Here is a 19701-nt window from a genome sequence, read left to right on the forward strand (position 1 = left end):
GCCATCAGCCCAGAGCCCGATGTGGGGCTCGAACCCATGGACCGCGAGATCGTGTCCTGAGCCGAAGTCGGACGCTCAAACGACTGAGCCACCCAGGCGCCCCCACTGAGCCTTTTAGAGCAAAGATTAGAAATAGCTTCAAAGCTATAAATGTGATTTTTTAAAAAATATTTTTTAAAAGCCAGTTAATAGAGCCGCCTGGGTGGCTCAGTTGGTTGAGCATCCAGCTCTTGATTTTGGCTCAGGTCGTGATCCCATGGTTGTGGGATTGAGCTCCGTGTGGCGCCTGCGTAAGATTTTCTCTCTCCCTCTACCCCTCTCCCTAACTCATGCACTCTTTCTTTCTAAAAAATAAAAAATAGGGGCACCTGGGTGGCTCAGTTGGTTAAGTGTCTGGCTCTTGATTTGGGCTCAGGTCACAATCTCACAGTTCGTGGGATTGAGCCCAGCATCGGTCTCTGCGCTGACAGCATGGGGCCTGCTTGGGATTCTCTGTCTCCCACTCTCTGTGCCTTTCCTTAGTGTGTGTCTCTCTCTCTCTCTCTCTCTCTCTCTCTCTCTCTCTTTCCCTCCCTCCCTCCCTCCCTCCCTCCAAATAAATACACTTTAAAAAATAAAATATAATTTAAAACCTTTTAAAGCTAGCTAGTATCCCTCAAATATCTTCTTATCTCACAATAAAACCCAAAGTCTTCATCATATCCTTCAAAAGCACATGAGTCTTGTTTCCCTACCTCTAGGACCTCAGTTCTTACAAGTGTCTTCCTCTGCGAGCAAGTCACACACACAGATGCTTCAGTTCTTTGCACTTGCCTTTTCTTCAGCTCAGATGTTTATGACTTGTTCTTCATTTGCTTCGGGTCTCGACTTAAATGTCACTTCAGGAAGGTCTCTGAGCAGATCTCCTACCTGAAATTCCACCGGCCCCCAATCAAAGCCCCTACCCTTCTTTATTTTTCTTGATAGCACTTAGCATCATCTGACGTACTGTTCATAGCTTCATTGATGCCCCTTCTCCACACACACATACACACGTATGTAAGTCTATAAGAGTAAAGGTTTTATTAAACTTATATAAATGCTTTATCCCTAATACATAGAGTAGTGCCTATCAATAGTAATAGTTCAGTAAATTGTATTTTGGATGAAAGAATAGCTAGCAGTAAGAAGTGGATAAAATGTGGTACACTTTATACGTAATTGCCATCTAGTCATGAAAAGCCATTTATGAGGTGATGATACAGGAAATGTCTTATGATATGAGGAGAGAAAATACGAGTGCATGTGTGTACATTGGTTCCTATTTTGTTTAAATAAAAGGCAACTATAAGACGGTAAACTAATATGTTAAGTGGCTAACTTCGAATAATGGGGTTACAGGTGACCTTTATTCTTTATAGTTGATTATATCTCAGTTTTCTGTTTTATATTATTTTTCTAGTAAGGGAGAAATAAATACATGTTTTAAAGAAATATCTCCACTTGGCCATCCAGGTGTCTAAATCCAAAATTGAACCCCCGTCATTCCTTCCACATTGGTTTGGCTTTTTTATCCTGTCAAATCCTCATTCTCAATTTTCCATGTCTAGGAGTATCCAAGTACATCTCTTGGACTCTTCTTGCTTACTGCCTTAAGCTAGGCCCTCGCCTCACGCCTCAATGACACTTGTAACCTGCCCATATCTCCCTGCTTTCTGTTTCCTTTATCAGTGTATCTTATACAGCACTAGACTTGTCATTCTAAAACCTTATCAGCATCATTTAGCTAAGAGCCAAGCCTCTTGAACTGGTATTCAGATTTCCTACTTACTGAGCCACCTTCTCTGTTCAGTATCATCTCTGAATGCTCACCATTGTTTTTATGGTTAGTGTCTTTAGAATCCTTTACCTAAATTATGCTCATTTAAAAAAAAATTTTTTTTAATGTTTTATTTATTTTTGAGACAGAGAGAGACAAGAGCATGAGTAGGGGAGGGGTAGAGAGAGAGGGAGACACAGAATCCGAAACAGGCTTCAGGCTCTGAACTGTCAGCACAGAGCCCGATGTGGGACTCAAACTCACAAACCGCAAGATCATGACCTGAGCCAAAGTCTGACGCTTTACTGTCTGAGCCACCCAGGCACCCCGCTTATGCTCATTTTGATATCTTTCCTTTTCTACACTGATTTTCTTTTTTTTTTTTAATTTTTTTTTTCAACGTTTATTTATTTTTGGGACAGAGAGAGACAGAGCATGAACGGGGGAGGGGCAGAGAGAGAGGGAGACACAGAATCAGAAACAGGCTCCAGGCTCTGAGCCATCATCCCAGAGCCTGACGCGGGGCTCGAACTCACGGACCGCGAGATCGCGACCTGGCTGAAGTCAGACGCTTAACCGACTGCACCACCCAGGCGCCCCAACACTGATTTTCTTATCTGTACTTATACCCTTGTGTTTAGTTCATCTCCTGTGTTTCCAGGCCCAGTTTATTTTCGGTCTTCTTGAGGTCATTGATAGCACTAGATCTCTTTTACACTTTCTGGTATGCTTGCCTAGCTTTACACATCTCTTACCTATACTTGAGGTATTTGAGGATCGGCCTCTCTTACCTTTTCTATTGCTCATTTTAATGGCCCCAACCAAGTGTAGGACCCTGAGAAATATTTGAGAGGTATGAATCCTGCCACAGAAATAAAGGTGACATAAGGCAACGTATGTGAATGTAAAACACTATACATCAGTTCTCATAACTGTCCGTAGCAAAATGGTGAAATTTTATTAATTAAAATATAAGAACTATGATATATTCTAAATCAAATAGTGTCAACATAGGGCACACAGGTGGGTGGCTTGGTTGGTTAAGTGTCCAACTCTTGATTTCGGCTCAGGTCATGATCTCACAGTTTGTGGGATGGAGCCCTCTATCGGGCTCTGTGCTGACAGTGCAGAGCCTGTTTGGGATTCTCTCTCTCTCTCTCTCTCTCTCTCTCTCTCTGCCCCTCCCCCAACTTGTACTTGTGCACACATGCACTTGCTCGTGCTCTATCTCAGGGAAAAAAATAGTGTCAACTTGCACATGTACCAGTGGATAAATGTGAATTCTGTACTTGCTGTGTTCGGTTCTTTTTATAAAACTCTTCGTTGATTGCTGTCTTGTCAGTTTCCAAAGAATCAGACTAATTTTTCATTAGTACATCAGTACTTGATGTACACTAGTTATTTCCTCTCAAAGGAGCGGTGATGATCACTTCTGTTATTTTTACCATATAACCATACTGCAGTCTGTTCTTCTCGTTAAATCTGTGCCAGATTTATACGTTAAATCTTGGATTTCAGTGACTTAAATTTATTCAGTCCTGTCTTGTATTCTGTTATTGCCTTGGTTTCGTTAGTTCATAAACTTTAACTTACACATGATAATGTGTCCATGTATGTTTGGACTACCTCCAGGGGTTCATTATGATTTTCATGATCTTGCGTCTAATTAGGCCCTCGCCAGGACCTAGAAAACGCCAGTCTCCTCAGTACGGTGACCCTAAACCACACAGTAATCGACCAAATACAACTGCTAGAGTTCACCGTTCATCTGCGCACAGTCTGCACAACGACAGAGGGAAAGCTGTTCGTTGTCGGGAAAAGAAAGAGCAAAATAAAGGAAGAGAGGAAAAGGTAACTGTTACTGATTTTCATAAATTAAATATTTATTAACTTAAAAATGAAGACACTATAAATTTTGATAATTGTTAGTGGTTGAAACCACCAGACTGTATAACAAAACCTTAGTCATATTCCACCTAGGATTTTTCCCACTCACTGTTAAACAGATATTTTTGGGTATTTGTTGTATCTTTATATCTTGATATAATTTAAGACTTGGAAACAAGTTGCAAGCATGGTGTAAGGAATTTCCATATATTCTTTACCCAATTTTAGCAAATATTTTGCCCCTTTTGCTTTATCATCTACTTTCTATATACTTTTTTTTTTTTTCTGAAGCATTATGAGTAAGTTGTAGATATCATGCCCTTTTACCCTTAAATACTTGATAGTGTATTTCCTAAGTACTTGGACATTCTTTCCCATAAACACAATCTGTTGTCACAAGCCATATATTTTACATTGATCCATAGACCCTCATAAAATTCAGCCAGTTATCCCAGTAATGGCGTCAAGAGCTCATCTAGCCTCGTGCAGCAAGAGAGCACACGCTGTGTTTGGCTGTCCTGTTTTCCTTAGTCTCGTTGCTGTGAAAATGTTCTCGGCTTGCTCTTTTTGTTCTTGCTGTTTTGGGCCTGGCATTTTTGAAGAGTGCAGGCCAGTTATTTTGTAGAGTGCCTCTCTGTTTGGGCTCTTCTGATGTTTCCTTGTGATTAGATTAAGGTTATACATTTTGGGCAGGAATACCATTGAAGGGAAGTTTTGTTCTTTGCAGTGTATTATGTAAAGAGGTACAGGATATTTATTTGTCCTGTGACTTGAGATAAATTGGAGTGCTTTGTTAGGGTGGTGTCTGCCTGGGCTCTCCACTGCCAAGTTGTTCTTTCTCCCTTTATAATAATTTGGGGGGAGACGCCTTGAGACTATGTAAATATCCTTATTTCTCATCACCATTTCATTTACTTCTTTTAGCATCCAGTGATCCTTGCCTAAATCAATTATTCCTATGACAGTTGAAAAATCATGGTTTTCTAATACAGCAAAACCTTGGTTTGCAAGCATAATTTGTTCTGGAAACATACTTGTAATCCAAAGCACTTATATATATCAAAGCAAATTTCCCCATAAGAAATAATGGAAACTCAGATGATTCGTTCCAAAACCCAAAAATATTCATATAAAAATGATTACAATACTCTCATATAATACAAAATAATAAAGAAAATACAATATATAAAGAAGAATAAATAAATTAACCTGCACTTAGCTTTGAAAACTTTCGTGGCTGGTGTGAGGGAGATGAGACAGAGGAGGGTTATTGTGTAGGATGACTTTGACTATCACTAATGGAATCACTGCTGTCTATTAGCTCAATAGAATCTTTTTCTGCATGGAGGCCATTGTATATGCTTGCACGGATGTTGACTACAGTACTATATTAATAAACTCTTGTCATATACTGTATTTAACATAACTGGAACTAAGGCAGGAGAAGAAAGGGTCTATATCTCAGGCAGCCTGACCTAGAAGGAAGCAAAACATTCCTAAGCTTACTCTCGTATGAAAAAGCAAAGACTGTCCATAGGTGCTTTGAAGTGACAAAAATATACTAGTGCCAGTTGTGGGCACCTTCCAGCGTTCTGAAAAATCACTGATTTCTGCCAAACACCGCGGCCTGAGACCAGGGATCCGAGCATGGGAGACTATCACCCACAATTCCGCAGAGAGAGAGAGAGAGGGAGAGAGAGAGGAACCATTGGCTCACTTGTGATCTTCTGATGTTCAGCATCACATACTACTTGTGGTGTAAGACATAACTCGTGTATCAAGTTAAAATTTATTAGAAATGTTTGCTCATCTTGTGGCACTAGCAAAACAAGTTACTCGCAATCCAAGGATTTACTGTAATTAGATGCTGAATGGTGGTAGTAACTAGTGACTAAAAAGAACAGACTTCTGGGTGGCTGTGTGCCTCAGTTGGTTGAGTGTCTGATTTCCGTTCTGGTCATGATCTCAGTTTTGTGAGTTCAAGCCCTATCTTGAGCTCTGCACTGGCCCTGAGGAGCCTGCTTGGGATTCTCTCTCTCTGCGTTTCCCCCGCTTGCAGTCTCTCTGTCTCAAAATAAATAAATAAACTTAAAAAAAATAAATAGAACAGACTTCTTAGAAGAAGAAGATGATGGTAGTCAGAAAACTTCATGGAATAAAACCATTAAGCCATAAAAGGTGAATAGACTTTTATCCTGTTTAAAATCTTTTATTACATATTCATTTTAGAAAATCAGAAAATAGAATAAATAAAAACCCCTCAAACTCACATTCCTACTCTTCCTGAGATCTGTTAATCCCATGGAATATCCTTTTCCATATACGTGACTTTTTTTTTTTTTTTTTGCCAAAAGTGGAATCATAAAGTAATCTGTTCTTTTCAGCAGTCAGTATATTCTGACAATCTTTCTATATTGAGCTGGTCTGTTCTAAATAGTAGCTGTACAAATGACTAAAGGAAATACAAACACAGACACGTGCTCTTTAGTGCATTTTTTTTTTGATTTTTTAAAAAATATTTATTTTTGAGAGGTGGGGGAAGGACAGAGAGAGAGGGAGACACAGAGTCCAAAGCAGGCTCTAGGCCTCAAGCTCTTAGCACAGAACCTGACTTGGGGCTTGAACCTATGGACTGTGAGTGAGCTTGTGACCTGAGCTGAAGTTGTACACTTAACCAACTGAGCCACCCAGGCGCCCCACAGTGTTTCTCTTCAGGTCTTTTGCCTGTTATCAAAATGGGTTGTCCTTCTACCGTTGGGGTTTGAGAGTTCTTTATTATTATTTTATTATTATTTTAAATTTACATCCAAATTAGCATATAATGGTTTTAGGAGTAGAATCCAGTGGTTCATCCCCTACATAGAACACCCAGTGCTCATCCTAGCAGGTGCCCTCCTTAATGCCCTTTGCCCATTTAATCCATCCCCCCACCCACACGCCCTCCAGCAACCCTGAGTTTGTTCTCTATTTTTAAGAGTCTCTTATGTTTTATCCCCCCCACCCCGTTTTTATATAATTTTTGCTTCCCTTCCCTTATGTTCATCTATTTTGTGTCTTAAATTCCACATATGAGTGAAGTCCTATGATATTTGTCTTTCTCTGACTAATTTGGCTTAGGATAATATACTCTAATTTTATTCTCGGTGTTACAAATGGCAGGTTTTCATTCTTTTTGATTGCTGACTAATACTCCATTGTATATATATATACCACATCTTCTGTATCCATTCATCTGTCGCTGGACATTTGGGCTCTTTCCATACTCTGGCTGTTGTCGATAGTGCTGCTATAAACATGGGGGTGCATGTGCCCTTTCAAAACAGCGTACCTGTATCCCTTGGATAAATACCTAGTAGTGCAATTGCTGGGTCATAGGGTCATTCTATTTTTAATTTTTTGAGGAACCTCCATACTGTTTTCTAGAGTGACTGCACCAGCTTGCATTCCCACCAACAGTGTAAAAGAGATCCTCTTTCTCCACATCCTCACCAACATCTGTTGTTGCCTGAGTTGTTAATGTTAGCCATTCTGACAGGTGTGAGGTAGTATCTCATTGTGGTTTTGATTTGTATTTCCCTGATGATGAGTGATGTGAAGCATTTTTTCATGTGTCAGTTGGCCATCTGGATGTCTTCTTTGGAAAAGTGTCATGTCTTTTGCCCATTTCTTCACTGGGTTATTTGTTTTTTGGATGTTTGTTAAGTTCTTTATAGATTTTGGATACTAACCCTTTATCTAATATGTCATTTGCAAGTATCTTCTCCCATATTGGTAGCCTTTTAGTTTTGCTGTGAGAGTCCCTTATATATTCTGGGTACTAGCCCTTTGTCAGATACGTGTTCTGCAACTATTTTCTTTCAGTGTGAAACTTGTCTGTTCGTTGTTTTAAATGGATCTTTTACAAGGCAAAATATTTTAATTTTGGTGAAGTCCAGTATTCCAATTTATAAATTGTACTTCTGGTATTGAGTTTTTAACTCTTTGCCTAGCCCTAGATCCTAAATATTTTCTATATTTTTCCTAAAAGTTTTATAAATTTATGTTTTACATTTAAACTCATGATCTGTTGTGAGTTGATTTTTGTGTACAGCTTGGGTTGAGGTTCACTTATTATACATGTGCAATTTCTCCAGCACCATTTGTTGGAAAGGCTATATTTTACTGAATTGCTTTTATACCTTTTTTTAAAAAATGAGTTGGGCATATTTGTGTGCCTTTAGTTCTGGGTTCTCTGTTGTGTTTCACGGATACATGTATCTGCCTCTCAACCAGTACTACCTAGTCTTGGTTACTAGAGCTGTCTAATAAGTCTTCAAATTGGGTAGACTGATTCATCCCATTTCATTCTTTCTTTTCAAAATTGTTTTAGCTATTCTCGTTCCTTTCTTTTTCCGTATAAATTTTAGAATCTTTTTTTTTTTAATTTTATTTTTTATTTTTAAAAATTTACATCCAAATTAATTAGCATATAGTGAAACACTGATTTCAGGAGTGGATTCCTTAGTGCCCCTTACCCATTTAGCCCACCCCCTCTCCTACAATCCCTCCTGTAACCCTCAGTTCTCCATATTTATGAGTCTCTTCTGTTTTGTCCCCCTCCCTGTTTTTATATTATTTTTGTTTCCCTTCCCTTATGTTCATCTGTTTTGTCTCTTAAAGTCCTCATATGAATGAAGTCATATGATTTTTGTCTTTCTCTGACAATTTCACTTAGCATAATACCCTCCAGTTCCATCCACGTAGTTGCAAATGGCAAGATTTCCTTCTTTTTGATTGCTGAGTAATACTCCATTGTATATATATATACCACATCTTCTTTATCCATTCATCCTTCGATGGATATGTGGGCTCTTTTCATACTTGGCTGTTGTTGATAGTGCTGCTATAAACATGGGGGTGCATGTGTCCCTTTGAAACAACACACCTGTATCCCGTGGATAAATGCCTAGTAGTGCACTTGCTGGGTCGTAGGGTAGTTTTATTAGTTTTTTGAGGAACCTCCATACTGTTTTCCAGAGTAGCTGCACCAGCTTGCATTCCCATAGAATCAGCTTTTCTACATATACAAAGAATCTTGCTGAGGTTTTGATTCATGAGGTTTTGAATCATGTTAAATCTGTATATCAGTTTGTGGAAAGTTGACCTCTTTATTATATCAAGTCTTCCAGTCCATGAACATGTTATTTATCTACTTTTATTTAGAGTTTTTATTTCTTTCATCAGCATTGTATAGTTTTCAGAATACAAGTCTTGCAGATGTCCTGTTATATTTTACATTTGTTTCACTTTTTTTAACTGATTGTAAGTGGTATTGTATTTCTAATTTCAGTGTCTACCTACTCATTGCTAGTACTGTATATGGAAACAGAATTGACTTTCCAAAAAAATATATATTTTAATGGTGGTTTTAATATAATGTAACATAGGGGTGCCTGGGTGGCTCAGTTGGTTCATCATTTGTGGGTTCAAGCCCCCCATCAGGCTCTGTGCTGACAGCTCAGAGTCTGGAATCCACTTCAGATTCTGTGTCTCCCTCTCTTTCTGCCCCTCCCCTGCTTACACTCTGTGTGTGTGTGTGTGTGTGTGTGTGTGTGTCTCAAAAATAAATCTAAACATTTAAAAAATTTTTTTAAAAATATGAAGTAACATAAAGTTTACCATTTTAGGATATATGTACACACACACACACACACACATATATATATATATATATATATATTTTTTTTTTTTTTGAGAGAGAGAGAGAGCTGGGGAGGAGCAGAGGGAGAGAATCTTAAGCAGCCTCCACACTTAGCATGGAGCCTGACATGGGGCTCAATCTCACAACCCTGAGATCATGACCTGAGCCAAAATCAAGAGGCGGACCCTTAACTGACTAAGCCACCCAGGCTCCCCCCATGTTAACCATTTTTAAGTGCGCAGTTTAGTGAAGTTAAGTACATTTATGTTTTTGTACCATCACCACCATCCATCACGGAACATTTTCAATTTTGCAAAACTGAAACTCTACCCATTAAATAAATAAATAAATAGCTCCCTGAAAAGGAAAACCCTGTCTTCTGCCTACTCCCTGCTCACAGAACACTTCTGAATTCCAAGTGTGTAGGGTTCCCCACACCAACCAACTTGCCAATACCAGCTGCATATCCTACAACTTAAGTTTGACACTTCTCTACCTGGAGTTAGCATCAGATCTCACAGGTGAGGGCTCAGTCCCCCAAGATTGCTTCCACATCAGTACCACTTGCAAGTCAGGATGTCACCTGTGTTTCTGATCAACTGGTATAAATCAGAGGCTACCATGACTCCCTCCTTGGTTCAGTAATTTGCTAGAGCAGCTAACTGAACTCAGGAATAACAGTTTATACCGGGCTACCGGTTTATTACAAAGGATACAACTCAGGTACAGCCAGATGGAAGAGTAGCATAGGGCAAGGTATATGGGAGCTTCTGTGCCTTCTCCAGGCATGCCACGTTTCTAGCACCTTCACGTGTTCACAAACTGGAAGGTCTCCGAACCACATCCTTTTGGGTTATTATGGAGACTTCATTATGTGGTCCTGATTGATTAAATCATTGGCTATCGGTGATTAATTGAACCTTCAGCCCCCTCCCCTTGCCAGAGGTTGTGGGGTGGGACTGAAGTTCCAACACTTTAATCACCTGTTTGGTTCCCTTGGCAACAGCCCTATCCTGTGGTTATCTAGGGGCTTTCCAAAACTTAAGGTGTTAGCATAAGCGCAGGCATGGTGCAAAGGGGCCTGTTAAGAATAACAAAGGACACCTCTTCATCTTTACTGCTCCGGAGCAATTTTAGGAGCTGGGAACAAAAACTAAATATTATAGCAAAAGATCTTCCCATAGTTCTTATCACTTAAGAAACTACAAGCGTTGTAGGAACTGTGTGCCAGGAATGGGAGTTAGACTGAATATATACTTAATACAAATCATAGTATCACACTCCCTATTCCTCCCTTCCTCAGCCCCTGGCAACCATTATTTTACTTTCTGTCTCTATGAATTTGATTGCTTTAAGTACCTCATATGAGTGGAATTGTACAGTATTTGCCTTTTCTGTTAGCTTATTCTGCTTAGTATAAGGTCTGTCAGAATTTCACCAACTCCATTGGTGTTTATCCAATCATGCATCAATGGACACTGGGTTGCTTCCACCTTTTAGCTATTGTGAATAATGCTTCCATGTCATTGGTGTATAAAAATCTCTTTGAGACCCTGTTTTCAAGTCTTTTGGAGATATATGGATATATATATATCCATTTAGAAGTGGAATTGAGTCATGTATAATTCTGTTTTTAATTTTTCAAGGCATCACCAAACTTCCACAGTGGTTGCACCATTTTTACATCTCCATCAATAATGCACACAGGTTCCAATTTCTCCACATTTTTGCCAACACTTGTTATTTTCTGTGTTTTTTTGCTTTTACAAATTTTTATAATAGCCATCATGATGGTATGAACTGGTATCTCATTGAGGTTTTGATTTGCATTTCTCTAGTGATGAAATTGACTTGTGATGATATTTGTCTTGTGTCCTGCCACCTTGCTGAAGTCATTTATTAATTTTAGGAGAATTTTTGTAGTGTCCTTACCATTTTCTGAGTAGACATCATGTCATTTGCAAATAGAACATTTTTGTTTCTTTCTTTTGGATTTAGATGCTTTTATTCCTTTTCTTGCTCTGTTACTTTGGCTGAAACTTTTAGCGCTATGTTGAATAAGTGTGATGAAAGTGGACATTCTAGCTTGTTTTTAGTTTTAGGGGGAAGCCATTCAGTGTTTCTTTATTAAATAAAACATTAATGCTAGGTTTGTTGTGTATGCTCCTTACCATGTTGAAGAAGTTCCTCTTTACCTGTTTTTCTGAGAGTTTTTATTCTAGATGGATGTTGAGTTATGCCAGATGCTTTTTTAGCATCTATTGTATGATGCTATAGTTTTCCTTCTTTAGTGTGTTAATATATAGATTACATATGTGTGTGTGTGTGTGTGTATTATGCATTGAACTAGCCTTGCATCTCTGGAATAAACATCAGTTGGTTATAGTATACAATTCTTTTTTCTTGCTGGATTCCTCCTTTTTTTAAAATTTTTTTTATGTTTTTATTTATTTTTGAGACAGAGAGAGACAGAGCATGAGCAGGGGAGGGGCAGAGAGAGAGGGAGACACAGAATCCAAAGCAGGCTCCAGGCTCTGAGCTGTCAGCACAGAGCCTGATGCGGGGCTCAAAGTCACCAACAGCGAGATCATGACTGAGCTGAAGTCAGATGCTTAACCGACTGAGCCACCTAGGCGCCCTTATTTATTTTTTTTAATTTAATTTTTTTAGTAGTCTCTACGCCCAGTGTGGGGCTTAAACTCACAACCCTGAGATCAAGGGTTGCATGCTCTTCTGACCAAACCAGCCAGGTGCCCCGACCTTCTCGTCTTTTAAATGCACAATACCTTCCTTGAATTTTTTATGTTAGTATCAGATATTGAATATGTATATTGTGAGACATACTTTTTATACCATCTAGTGTAAGACTTTTGAATATTATAAATATTGGCTAAGTGGATACATTAATACTTTTAGATCCCACCACTAAGAAATCATGTTACGGGCTAACCAATGTTAATGAGACAGGGTAGGAATTCTGGTACAAGGCCAAGTAAATATTTACCATAGTTCAGAGCTTTGTACATTTTCTTGCCTTATATAAAATTCATGAGTATCTCTAATTTTTCACAGCACCTCGTAGGACAAAGAGAATACCCATCCATTAGTGAAGAAGTTAGGTTCAGACCACTTCGCCATGTCCTAACAGCACATGTTGGACACAGCTCAGTTTCTCAGACTTTGGAGGCAGAGTAGACATTTCACTGTCATTCCTCTTTCACCTTGATTTTCCCACTATTCCTCTTATCACAGAAACTGCCAGAAACGCAGCTTCACAAAAATGTGGCGTTATTGAAAGGAATGTAGTCATTTTAATGTAGAAACAGAACTACCTGGAACTGGTGGTTCAGCCAGTGCTCAACAGATTCTGCTGGGTTTCCCTCAAGAATGTAAAATATCCTGCAGTGCCCTGTGAGTTTGCCATTGTGCCCTGCAGTACTTTCGTACATGGCTTACGAGCTGTGACCCTAAGGACTGTGGGCACAGAGCACAGGAGGGGATCCCACCTAGGGATGGAGGTGTCTCTTGGAGTGGGGTGGGAACTGTGGAAAGGGATGTTTTAGGAGCATTGGTGGGGGCCAGGTAGGTGGTTAAGAGTGAGCTGTAATCTTAGCTACAGAAACCGTCTGCCTTTAACCTTCTGTCCCCTAAAGCTTTGAGATAAATGTCACACATATCTGATATTCCTTAGTAACCACAGTTCATCTCAGTATTGATTTCTTGATTCTTGCCAGTTCGTATACATGATATTTTTGTTTCACTTGAGCACTTTTGTCATACTTTTTATGTAAAAGTAAAAGTTGAATATGAAACTCTGATAACTCTGATGTTGGTGTAGAAGGATGACTTAATAGTCTTTGATTCTGTCCTTATTACTTGTACTATTATATTAGCTCTTTAAAAAAATATCACTGGAGTCCAGTCTTTGTGTCTGACTCACAGAAACAAAATATAATTGTTGAGGCAATCAGAAGCTCCTGTTTTTTTTTTCTCCCAATGTAGAACAAATCACCTGCTGCAGTTACAGAACCAGAGACAAGTAAATTTGATAGTACTGGATATGATAAGGACTTAGTAGAAGCTTTGGAAAGAGATATAATTTCTCAGAATCCCAATGTTCGATGGTAAGTTATATCACAACAAGATAATGGGATAATGCTTTTAGGAAAAGAAAACGGAACCAGTGTGGGCATGCGCTGAAGATTAGTCCTTGGGGATGGACCCAGAGTACATGTAGTGTGAACCCAACACTTGGTTCAGGCTGTATCAAGTGTCTGTCTGAAACGATTTGATTTGATTTGATTTGATTATAACAAATGATAAATAAGTTTATATTAAATAAGAAAATCTTCCGTACAGAACGGGAAGAAGATCACAGAAATTTCCATCTTCTTTTTGGGACATCCTCCAGTGGTGAAATGGCAATGACTCTTATTGCATGTGTGTTGCTTGTTTTGGTTTTTACATAAGCTCTGTGCCCAAGTAGGGCTTGAACTTAACGACCCCGAGATCAAGAGTCTTGTGTTCTATGGACTGAGCCTTCCAGGAGCCCCATGTTGCTTGTTACCTATAGGTTTATCCCATGGGTGTTTCTTTTATTTTCTCTGATTTCTAGTAATGACTCTGAACTTGTTTAATATTACGCTGAATCAAAGAAGTATCATTGTTGCACTGAGTTCTACAAGCTCCCTTAATGATTTTTAGGGATGGCTTTGGGGATGTTTTACAAATGTTTTTTGGTATTTGAGATTTATACAGTGAGCATTTATTTTCATGGAAATGCCACATGTAGCAGCAGTAGAGTTGTCTAGTGGTTGGAGATGACTTCGTGGCGGTCTGTCTGATACTCTTTATCTCTGGGGTCTACCTCTCAGGGGGGTTGGAGGCAAAGCGGCAATATTGCAGCCTGGCTCTGCTCTATGCCCTTTTTATTCTTTATGTTTGCTTGTTTGTTTTTAACGGGCTCGTTGTTTCTAAGTCACGGAGTTTATGGAATGAGCATCACAAGAGCAGGAATGTAAAATGAGACACCTGATCTAAGATCTAAGTGGGCCCACAGACCTGTGTTCTGCTTCACCGGGTGGACAGTCTTTCCTGCCAGGAACTCGAGAGTGAGCTTGTGCTGCACGTCCGCCGGTCGGTGTGGCGGGCCTCGTCGCGGTGTGCTGCGGGAGGGCGGGCACTGTGTGGGCGCTGTGAGCCCGTGTGCCTCCAGCAGCTCTCGGGGATGACTACATAGAGCTAAATGTGGAACATAAGAGCTTGTTGATAAAATCTCTCCTCTTTCAGGGACGATATTGCTGATTTAGTGGAAGCTAAAAAGTTGCTCAAGGAAGCTGTGGTGTTACCCATGTGGATGCCAGAATTCTTTAAGGGCATCAGGAGACCATGGAAAGTAAGTTTGTTATTGTTATGGCACTGACAGCGTGAAGGGCGTGTATTGCTGTGGAAAACTCGTATTTATCTTATTCAGGGAAGTGAGGGGAGAAAGAATAGGTAAGAAAAGCTTTCAATTAGAAGGTATGTCATTCAGAATTTTGTTTAGACCAAAGCTCTTGCAAGGTTCCCAGAATAAGAAATAGGTACAGTGTGACCTTTGGAAAGTTGATTTCGAGTGAGCGTGTATTAGCCTATGAACAAGTTGCCTAATGCAGAAACGCTGTTTTATGTAAGATGCTACACTTGTATCCTCTACTTCTTGCGTTTGTCTTTAAGAGATGGAGACATCTGTATCGAGTAGGTGCTTTTTTTAAAAAGTCATGCGCTCTCTGAAAAGACAGTGAAAAAACCTTTCTTGGATTTGGAAAATGTGCTGATGGCTAGCTGCACTTATGAAGAATTCTTGAAATATGAAATGATAAGCAAGCTACAAAGTTCTAGACCTACTTTGAGTACAGCTGTGTAACAAAAAAAACTAATTTGTTCAACCAAAAGACTAGGAGGAAATATGTCCAAATAATATTGGTATTTATGTTAGAGTGTGATTATTATAGTATCAATATTGATTATATTTTTCTCATTTCTGAGTTCCAGATTTTTACTAATGTAGTTACCTTTTATAATGAGAAAAGTAAATTTGTGCTAAAGTATCCTTTTGTTTATGTTTTATTTGTCTTAATATTATGTATTAGTTGCAAATTCGTAGTAATGGAATTCTTATGAATTAGAACAGTGGCAGGTAAATCTCTCACTTATGTTCTTGTCTCCGCAACAGGGAGTGTTGATGGTTGGGCCACCCGGCACAGGAAAGACCCTCCTTGCTAAAGCAGTAGCTACGGAATGCAAGACAACATTCTTCAATGTGTCCTCATCCACTCTGACTTCCAAGTACAGAGGAGAGTCCGAGAAGCTTGTCCGTCTTCTGTTCGAAATGGTGAACGTTTGAGCCAACTCTAAAGATTCTTTACCTCTAAAAGGGGAGAAAGTGAGTCGTAACTATCTCCAGTGTGTAGAACAGTGAGGCAAGGTGATGTGCCCAGAGTGGGATTCCCGTGCCTTCGAAGCTAGAATCCTTTTTTTTTTTTTTTTTTAATTTTTTTTTTCAACGTTTATTTATTTTTGGGACAGAGAGAGACAGAGGATGAACGGGGGAGGGTCAGAGAGAGAGGGAGACACAGAATCGGAAACAGGCTCCAGGCTCTGAGCCATCAGCCCAGAGCCTGACGCGGGGCTCGAACTCACGGACCGCGAGATCGTGACCTGGCTGAAGTCGGACACTCAACCGACTGCGCCACCCAGGCGCCCCGAAGCTAGAATCCTTTAATCACATGAGTAAATCGACTTTTTCCGTGTCTCCTTTCCTCTAGAGGAAGAGCCATCTCTGATGGCTTATGGGCATGCTCACATTATGGGATCTGCATTACTAACCTGCTATAGGCTTAGGTATAATATGGTAAATGCACTGTCATAACAGTAATGCAGAATGGTGAAAATCAAGTAGTTATGGAACTTAGATCACCTCCAGTCTATTAACTAGATAGTAAATACCTTGCGTTTAATGCCCCAGTCTTTGGATTGTTACTTCTTTGCCTGTTACTTTGAGTTTCTTTTTTCCTTCTTCCACCCCCACTGATCTGAATATCAGAAGGAATATAATTCAACAAATTCTAGTAGAGTGTTTAGATTGAATTCAACAGCTTTTTAGACTTCAGACTCTAAGCTTCACTGATGATTTCAGTCTTGCCTCATTTAAGAAATTGTGTAGTTTAGGGGTGCCTGGCTGGCTCAGTTGGTTAAGTGTCCAACTTCGGCTCAGGGCATGATCTCGCAGTTCGTGAGTTTGAGCCCCGTGTTGGGCTCTGTGTTGACAGCTCAGAGCCTAGAGCCTGATTCGGATTCTGTGTCTCCCTCTCTCTCCACCCACCCCTGCTTGTGCTCTTTCTGTCTGTCTGTCTCTCTCTCTCTCTCTCTCTCAAAAATAATGTTAAAAAAAAATCATGTAGTTACATGTATTAGAACAGAGTTACACTTACTATAGAGAATGGCTAGCATTCTTAACTCTAAAGACTCCATCATGGATGAAGTCTTAGATGGCTATGTTAATGACGCTAGATCTTACTTCCTTAGGCTCAGAATAAAAACAAGCAAATGAAAACCCTTATATAATTTCAGGTTATCCATGTCTTTTTAAAAAAAATGTTTTTAATGTTTATTTTTGAGAGAGCGAGTGAGCATGAGCAGGGGAGGGGTAGGGAGAGGGGGACACACAGAATCTGAAGCAGGCCCCAGGTTCCAAGCTGTCAGCACAGAGCCCAATGCAGGGCTTGAACTCATGGACCACGAGATCATGACCTGGGCCAAAGTCAGATACTCAACCAGCTGAGCCACCCAGGTGCTCCAGGTTATCCATTTTCTGTAAAGTCTTCTGTTTCAATTCCTATTTTGTCCTTCAGGTTCGATAACTTATAAGGCAGGATACAAATTCTAACAGGTTCTTCTTAATAGCTTATCAATAATTTATGCCACTAGAGGAATCTAGTGGAAAACCTCTTAGATCATTTATTTGCTTCAGGGGAAAGAAAATTCTACTGTCAGGATTCCAGAATAACTAGGCTTTTTAAAAATGTAAGCTAAGTAGAGTGAATGGCTAAGTAGGGCGTCTTGAGAGCCAGGTGGCCTGGGTTCAGACCCCTCCTCTCTCGCTTTCCGAGCTGGTAACTGTGGGCAGAGTCCTTTCCTGATCCTCAGTTGCTTTATAAAAAGAGGACCATTCGACAGGAGTTACTTCTGTGAAACAAGCTAATGCATATAAATTGTCTAGTACAGAGCCTGACTCACAAGGGCAAATAGAAATTAGCTGTTCTGTTTAAGAATTATTTGATATATTTTCTAATGGAGGGTTTATATTTGAGAAAACTGACCATTTTCTTCTGTGTGGAAGCCTGTTTCAAAGTATTAGTTTACATTATTTTTTATAGTGAGGTTTATGAAGGTGTATCAAACAGCTTATTTTTTACTGGCTTCCCTGGTGTTTACCATCTCTAAATAAATGCCTGCTTATCTGGAATGTGCCGCTTTGAGTTGCCTGCTTAGGTAGGGGCTTAATCACAAGCCAGTGCCTACAGTTTGGAGCTTCTGCCTTTGCGACTTTTGATTAGAGCTCAGATTTAAAACTAGCTTAGTTGTTTTGTTTGTTTTTTGTTTTTTTTTTTTTTCCTGTTCACCATATGGGCTCTCTTATGGAGTAAAGTGATACTGCCTCTCATATCTTGTTTTGACTGCTCTATAGAGGACTTGCCTCTCCCTGAGGGCCCACCCCTGTCCCCCAGAAATCTCTCAAAGCAAACATGCCTCAAGGCTTGTATTTTAAATAATGTCACATAAATATAAGTGTATACAGGAGTTTTCTCATGACATGGTAACAAACACATACAAAAACTTAATGGTATAATTTTTGTTGCATTGTCAAGAACTTTCATTTTCAAGTGTCAGAAACTTACTCGAATGAGTTTAAAAGAATAATATACTGGGTCATGTAACTAGGAATTTTTGGAGGTTATGTTTTAGATTTTTAGACCTACCAAGATCTAGCAATTCAGATGTTTTTGGGAATGTCCCTCTGACCTTTGCCTCTATTTTCCTGTGGGTTGGCTTTGATTTGGGGCAGTCCTGAGTGGTGGTGAAGACAGATAGCTATCGGAGCCTTAAGCCTTGTGTTTATTGTCTTTAAGGTAATCCCAGAGGAATTAGCCCTCATCTCCCAGTTCTTCCAGCAGAATTGCAGGGATTAATGTTTGGCCTGTTTTGAGTCACATGCCCGTGCTTCAGTCCATCATTTTGGTTAGAGAATTGGGAGTGATCTGATTGGCCAGGCCTGAATGATGCCCCTGTAACTTCAAAAGAGTTGGCCTCTCTTGAAGTAGTGGAACAAGAATGTAAAAGGATGGTTAATGAATGCAAAGGTGGACTTCTGTTACCAGAAGGGATGCTGTGCAGGCCAAAACATTTGAATCTTTTTGTGAGATTTTCCATGTCATCCAAAGCCAATTTACATGTGCCTTGTAGCCTCTGCTTTAAGTCAGACCATTCTGCAGACCCTGAATAGTTGGGAAGAATCTACTAAGTTTTTTCTTCGTATGGCAACAAGTAGGTTGAAATTTAATTTTTGTTAGTGTAGGCTCTGTTGACAGGTGGTTTCTTGATAGAATTTCAATTGAGAATATTTTTTGGATGCTTTTTTTTTTCTTGTTTTCTCCTCTATTTTGTTTCCTATTATTTGAAAAGAGTACAAAAATTTTTGTACGTACTACCTAAAATCAAATCAGGACACCTTATTAAAAATTATCCAGGGCGCCTGGGTGGCTCAGTCAGTGGAGCGTCTGACTCTTGATTTCGACTCAGGTCATGATCCCTGAGTTCCTGATTTGAGCCCCACATCAGGCTCTGTGCTGACAGCGTGGGGCCTGCTCGGAATTCTCTCTCCCTCTGCCTCTGCCCTTCCCCCACTCTTATTCTCTCTCCCTCTCTCTCAAAATAAATAAACTTAAAAAAAAAATTAGATTATCCCTGTGGAGGGAACTGATGACTTAGAATTCAGATTTTCAACTAAAAGAGAAAATGAGATTTAAAAATGTAAGGATTTTCCAGGTGGACAGACTAAAACTGAATCCATACTTTGGAGGCACAGTGCTTCCAAAACAGTGAATTGCCTCTTAGAGGATGCTAGATTATAACTCATGGTCCAAGAGAATTGTAGACCCAGTATAATTGCGTGTTCAAGTCCATAATGTTCACTTGCCATTGCAGACTTTTATTTTTGGAAAAACCTTTGAAAAGTGCTGTTGGTTCACTAAGACGTGTTTTGAGAAATCTTTGCCATCATTTAGCTTCAAACCCT

General features: G+C 39.6%; 1 protein-coding gene across 2 annotated transcripts in view; it reads left to right on the plus strand.

The window, feature by feature from the left end:
• KATNA1 (katanin catalytic subunit A1) overlaps positions 1–19701 on the plus strand; it is a 41976-nt gene that overhangs the window by 18946 nt on the left and 3329 nt on the right. For both annotated transcript variants that reach the window (XM_040448915.1, XM_040448916.1), the window contains exons 4-7: positions 3469–3649; positions 13368–13489; positions 14655–14760; positions 15580–15738. In XM_040448915.1, the coding sequence (XP_040304849.1) occupies positions 3469–3649; positions 13368–13489; positions 14655–14760; positions 15580–15738 (568 nt within the window). The remainder of the gene's footprint in view (positions 1–3468; positions 3650–13367; positions 13490–14654; positions 14761–15579; positions 15739–19701) is intronic.

The sequence above is a fragment of the Herpailurus yagouaroundi genome, unplaced genomic scaffold (genome assembly GCF_014898765.1).
Source record: "Herpailurus yagouaroundi ecotype Mexico unplaced genomic scaffold, PumYag 198, whole genome shotgun sequence".
NCBI lineage: Eukaryota > Metazoa > Chordata > Mammalia > Carnivora > Felidae > Herpailurus > Herpailurus yagouaroundi.